General features: G+C 38.4%; 2 protein-coding genes across 2 annotated transcripts in view; one reads left to right on the top strand and one right to left on the bottom strand.

Moving 5' to 3' along the window:
• Window positions 1-6,204, top strand: part of LOC106529619 (cAMP-specific 3',5'-cyclic phosphodiesterase 4B) — a gene marked incomplete in the record, with an annotated part of 171,782 nt that overhangs the window by 94,135 nt on the left and 71,443 nt on the right.
• On the bottom strand, window positions 3,852-5,495 carry LOC106529607 (E3 ubiquitin-protein ligase TRIM21-like). Its single transcript, XM_014025080.1, has one exon. The coding sequence runs from the start codon at window positions 5,493-5,495 to the stop codon at window positions 3,852-3,854; it is 1,644 nt and encodes a 547-aa protein (XP_013880534.1).

Here is a 6,204-nt window from a genome sequence, read left to right as displayed (position 1 = left end):
CGGCGAAAAGGGTGTTTAAAAGACAAGTCTTGCGGGTATGATTATAAAGTCATTTATTGATGGGCAGACATGAAACAGAGAACAATCACGAAGTCTGTAAGATGTGGGCCCGGCTGTCATCGGCCGGGCAAGCAATGTTATACTGTCAGCTATCATCATGTGATAATGAACAACCAATCAGAATCTGCCTCGTTCTGGTACATGAAGTAGGTCAGCTTGAAGATGACGTTCAGACGATATCATAAGATATGAACAATTGGACAGTGTCAAGGTGATACATAATAAGTATTCCACAACAGTAATGATTGTTATTGAACCTTAAGTTTATGCTGTAGGGGGTTTGGGTATATTCTAAAATGGATAATTTGTGAATTATTTAAATACACAAATTATCTTACCTCGAGGCACCATGCTCTTAATTTGGTCAAGGAATAACCCAGGAAAGAGATGAAAACCTGTAACTTTATTGTAATCAGTCTCACAATAAATGTACCCAAAATGGTTTGATGAGTTCTTGTCTTATCAGAACCAGTAATACTTTATCAAGACACAAAAATGAGATTAGCTTATGTTGGCATGTTCCCCACGGGCCATTTATTTACAGATTAAATGTATTTACAACTATGGCGAGTAATGAGTGATGACATAATTGAACCATGTAGAAACTGAAAGAGTTTGCAATCACAAGTGAGTAAACAAACAAAAAGACAAACAACAAATACATGTAAAACAAACACTGAGGTGAGTTTGAGGCTTGGAATGAGGTGAGGTGAGTTTGCTTTTAGCTGAGGATTTAACTAAGGGGTCCTAGTTAAATTAGGGAGAAAAATCATTTAGTTTACCAAATCTCATACAAAGATAAAAATCAAATTAGTCTGAGCACCTGTTTGTCACCAGGACAAATGTTCACTTTTACCCTTTTGTTCTGCTGATGGTGTTACCAGAAGTTGGCGTCGGCTGACCGAAGGATCTCAGGTGATGTTCCCCAAAGAACTGCTTCAGTGTAGTGGCCGGTTGGACACTCAGGGTGTCTGTTCAGCTGCTGGTCCTTCAGTCAGAAAGGTGTGTAATGAACTGATGACAAGGGGTCCGATCCTCCCAGGCGGCTGCAAGACTTCTTAATTTGATTTCAACTTTGTAGAGAAAACGAACTAAAACGATGCATGAATTACAGTTAGCTTATTTAACTTCTATGTTGAGTCGATATTAAACGGTAGCTGTTCGTTCAACCAGCGGGAGATGCAGAAGGACCACCATCCTGCCCACCCCATGGGGAGGGGCTGGCAGGAAGGGCCTCTGCTGAGCTTCTGGAAAGCTGTTTCTGGCTTCTGATGTTGAAAAACTCTCTTTCTCTCTCGGTCTTCTTCTGCTTTGTCTTATTCGTCTTCTTAGAGATTGGGAGTGCGCTAAGCTTTTTAAAACCTCTGTTATGGGCGGAGTCAAGGTTTTAGTTGGCCAATAAAAATGTTACACCTTATACAGGAAAAGTTTTTTAACAAATCAAATCTGTTTTGGGGGGAAAACTTTACTTCAGGACAAAGAAAAAGGGAGTGTTTTAGTTTAATTATCTTGCATCTAATTAAAGGGAGAGACATCTGCTTGCCTCAGTAAAATAAGAGTGTCACACTTTTAATTAAAAACTCAAGTCCTAAGGTTTCTATGGATTAAGTCATGGAATAAAACACACACTGTTTAAAATCATGAAATAAAAGGAAACATCTTCTTCATCAAAACAATTACGCAATACACAGTTACCACACAGTCCTTAGTGGGCAAACAGTTAAAAAGAGAACACAGTAGCTTCAATTCTTTCTGTAAAAAGAAACAGGTAAATCACATTTCTTTGATTAAGATATATGAAAACAGACAGTTGTATAAAAACATTCAATCTTGTTCTCTTTTTTTCACATTTAATGAAAAATGTAGGTTCCGTTGTTCTCAGTCACTGAAGAGTCTGATTAAAGGCATTATGGCCCCCGTTTGAAGAGGAACCAACAGACAGTCCTTATGGTCACTCCAACTTGTGGAGGTTCGGAACAGGAATGTGGCAATTCTTATCTATTAACATCAAGGCGTCAGGAAGTCTGTTGGGGGTTTGTGTGAGAGATGTTAATTAGAGCCACAAAGGAAGTTCCATGCAAAATCCTTAAAAATAGTCTGAAGTTAAAGTGGAAGTTTCTTCCTTTCTCTGAGCAGTCATAGGAACAAGTGAAATCTAATCAGAAATGATTATTTATATGCAGGAAAACGCTACAATGCTGTGTAGCATGTTTAACATTGTAAGCACTTGCATTGTTTAGGTTAACTTTACAACATGCAAATCTGCTTTACTGATTTCAATTACAATTTTTTTAAGAATGCAAATGCATAAGCACTGAGGCACCCTTATTATTTTTACATGGCTTTATAAGAAAAATGCAGTTTAAATACCAAAAGGTGTAGCTTAATCAGGAATACCCAGTAATGACTTACAGTAGAGGTAGATTGCACAACAAATACCTAATATGATAAAAATAAATAAACTGTGTGGGAAAACAATTAAATTCGATGGGATTTTGTTAAAACAGGTGAGAAAACTCAGTCCTCTTTGGAGCTCTTTATGTCTGGCAGACTTCACATCATTAGAGGTTTAAACAAGTCAAAGACAATTGGACTTGATATATTTTGTTTTTTAATCAATTGTAGTTTAAGTTTTAAGATTTTTATTTTATTTTTTACCTTTTTTAACAAATAAACATGTGTGACTGTCAGTGTCATCTGCTTATCACGGGTTAAAAATAGAAACAACACAGAAACTGTTTGTTTGAGGCTTACTTTACTTTTCTGCCTCTCGTTAATGCAGTCAGGGAGTGACAGACGCAGGTGTGTGGTTACCATGGTGACCATTATGACTCAGCAGTTTTCATATTTCTTTTCATCTTTTCTACAGTTCTTTCAGCAGAATATAGGCATTTTTTACAATGATATGTAGGATATTTTAGGCAGCAGCTTATTTTTTAAAAAGTTAATAAATTATCTTGTTTTGTTGTCAGAATGTTAAAGTAGCACTTCACAAAGTGCTCCATTCGAAAAAACTTTATTGCCCACTTCTGACCTTTGACCAAAAAAAAAAAAAAAAATACAAGAACTTACAGTAAACTTTTATATTAGAGAAATAATGCTTAAAAACTGATAGACCATATTTTATTTTATTTTTTTCTTGGACATAATTTTATTATTTTGGGCATTATTATTTTAAGTCCCTGACATCAAACTAGTTAAACTAACTAGCTTGTTTTAAATAGCTTTTAATTAACTGACCTGCCTAAAAATCATCCATAAAGTAGGGGGGTTGTATTATACACGGGTTATTGGTGATTAGATTTCTTTAATGCTTTTTAAGCTCAAAAATGATTATTGTATTATACTTGAGATCGTATTATACATGAATAAATACGGTAAATATAAAATATTACTTTACACAGTAGCTGTGTTTCCATTGTAAATGTGCACAAAACTTAGTCAAAATCTAGTTTAGATCTTTTTTACTCATAAACTATTTTTATATCATCTGCTTTATATGATTGTTAAATGAACTTAACAAATAATATGAATTTTGTGACAGATCTAATTGGGCTTGTTGTCAATCTAAGTTCCTTTGTCAGCAAATTTATCACAAACCATTTTAGTCTGAAGTTTTATTCTAAACTAGAAGCTTTTTTCATTTGAGAGAAAAACTACAAATACAAAAGTTATAAGTAATGATGACATTTTGAATTTGTGATTAAAACCAATTAAATAAATGTAGAGAAAAGAAATAAATCCAGCTGAGCAACTTTTGAACAAACAGATTCTTTGTTCATGAAGCTTCATCAGGCTGATTGACTGACAGGACAGATGGTCAGAGGAGCTGCGTTTTCACCTCCATCATTAGAACCAGGACAGAAGAATGGGTAGAGTTGTTCAGTGAAGCAGCAGCCAGTGAAGGAGTAGATCAGAGCTGCAGCATCAACATCATAAAAGGAGACCAGACCCTCCTGATAATCCACAAACACCCCCACCTTCTCAGGACCAGACTGAAGACTGAGACGGACTGGAGGATCAGCATTAGCTTTGTACTCATTTCCATTTCTCAACCGAAGAGTCCAGAAACCTTTTTGAGGATTCCATAATGTGATCACTTTCTTCCTGTTGATGGACTTTCTGACCACTCCTAAAATCCATTCAGTTTTTCCTTTAACCTGAACCTGAAAGTAAAATCTGCCTGAAGAGAAACTCTGATTTGATAAAACAACAGAGTACTTAGTAAATCTCCTTGGGTCGTCTGGAAGATTCTTCATCACATCACCACAGTGGACTTGTTTTCCATCATCAGACAGGACGAGTTTAGGATGAGCAGTTTTAGGATCCAGAGTCAGATCCACCTCAAACCTCTGGACCCTCTTCAGCTCAGCCTCCATCATCTTCTTCATCTTCATCCTGAGGTCCTCCTCCAGCTGAGCCACAGCTCTCACCACAGTCCCCTCATATGATGGAGGATCAACTGTGACCTGGGTCCAGTTCTTGGTGGGTGGAGCAGCTTTCAGGGAGCTGAAGCTCTGGAGGAGGTGGAGGTGGTCTTCAGAGCGTGAGAGCTGCTTGACCTCAGAGCTCCTCTTCATCAGCTCAGAGATCTCCTGTTCCAGGTCTTTGATGAAGTCTTCAGMCTGTTTCTCTGTAGTTTTCTGTTTGTCTTCCACCTCCTTCATGAAGCTCTTCTTGCTCCTCTCCACAGAGTCCATCAGATCAGTGAAGACCTGAAGACCTTCTGCTTTCTCTCTGTCTGCAGCAGCTTTACTGACCTTCAGCGACTCTTTGATTTCCTGGATCTTCAGCCGTCTGTTCTGGATCATCTGCTGAACTTCAGCCTCTGTGTTCCTCAGCTCTGCCTTCTTTGCTTCATATTCTTCYKTCAGAGGAACAAACTCATGAGTCTTGTGGTCCAGAACAGAACAGAGGGAGCAGACACAGGTCTGGTCGGTCTTACAGAACAGCTCCAGAGGTTTATCGTGCTTGGAACACATCCTGTCCTCCAGGTTCTCCACAGGATCCAGCAGCTGATGTCTTTTCAGACGTGGAGCTGTCAGATGAGTCTCCAGGTGAGTCTGACAGTAGGAGAGCAGACACACCAGGCAGGACTTCAGGGCCTTCAGTTTGGTTCCAGTGCAGACGTCACAGAGAACTTCTCCTGGTTCTGCAGCTTGTTGCTCTGAGCTGCTGCTGCTTTTCWGCTGAGCTTCATGTCTGAACTGATCAACCACCTGTTTAAATAAAGTGTTGATTCTGAGCTGAGGTCTGGTGTTGAACTCTTCTTTACACAGAGGACAGTAATACAGAACATTACTGCTCCAGTGTTGGCTGATGCAGCTTTTACAGAAGTTGTGTCCACATAAGGTGCTGACCGGATCAGTGAACAGGTCCAGACAGATGGAGCACAGGAACTGAACCTCAGACCTCAGGTTGCTGCCAGCAGACATGTTTGAACTCTGAGAGTCAAAGAATCAACAACGGTTCAAAAGTCAGAAAGAAGAGAAAAGAGGAACTTCCTGTTTGACTGAAACTCTGAGTTTTGTGTTAAAGCTGCCTGTAGAAACTGTCAAAAACAATCATCTGAACTCACCTGGATTAGAATCAGATGTTAGCAAAGAAAAAATCAATTCAGATTATTTTTTCTTTAGACGTTTGTTTCAGCTGCAGCTCTGCTCCGACACACAAACACTTTCACTTTCATTTCCTGAATGTGATGTTAAAACTTGTTGATCCAGTTCTTCTTCTCATCAAGTAAGTAAGTAAAAGTTTATTTMTATAGCGCCTTTCACAGAAAAGGATTTCACAAGGTGCTGTACATCCATTATCAGACAGAGAAAGCAAAAATAAAAAGAAAGCAAAAATAACACATTAACTGTACAAAGTATACATTCAATATGTCCTGATGCATCTCAGTAATCCAGGTAAAAAATCAAAAAGAAAAAAATTGTGTAAGTCTTCTGGACGGGTTCTTCTCTAACGAAACGTTTCATCTCTCCTCCAAGAGACTTCTTCAGTCTGAGAGTTTCAGGCAAAATTCAGGTTTTTGAGTCCTGCCTCCATGTGACTGATACTCACATCACATGGCTATCGTTCACAGGTGACTCATACTCACAAAACATGGCTATCGTTGACACCTAATTAATACCTATTGTTAAC

Source organism: Austrofundulus limnaeus, unplaced genomic scaffold, assembly GCF_001266775.1.
Source record: "Austrofundulus limnaeus strain Quisiro unplaced genomic scaffold, Austrofundulus_limnaeus-1.0 Scaffold455, whole genome shotgun sequence".
NCBI lineage: Eukaryota > Metazoa > Chordata > Actinopteri > Cyprinodontiformes > Rivulidae > Austrofundulus > Austrofundulus limnaeus.
This window is presented reverse-complemented; position numbering and strand designations above follow the sequence as displayed.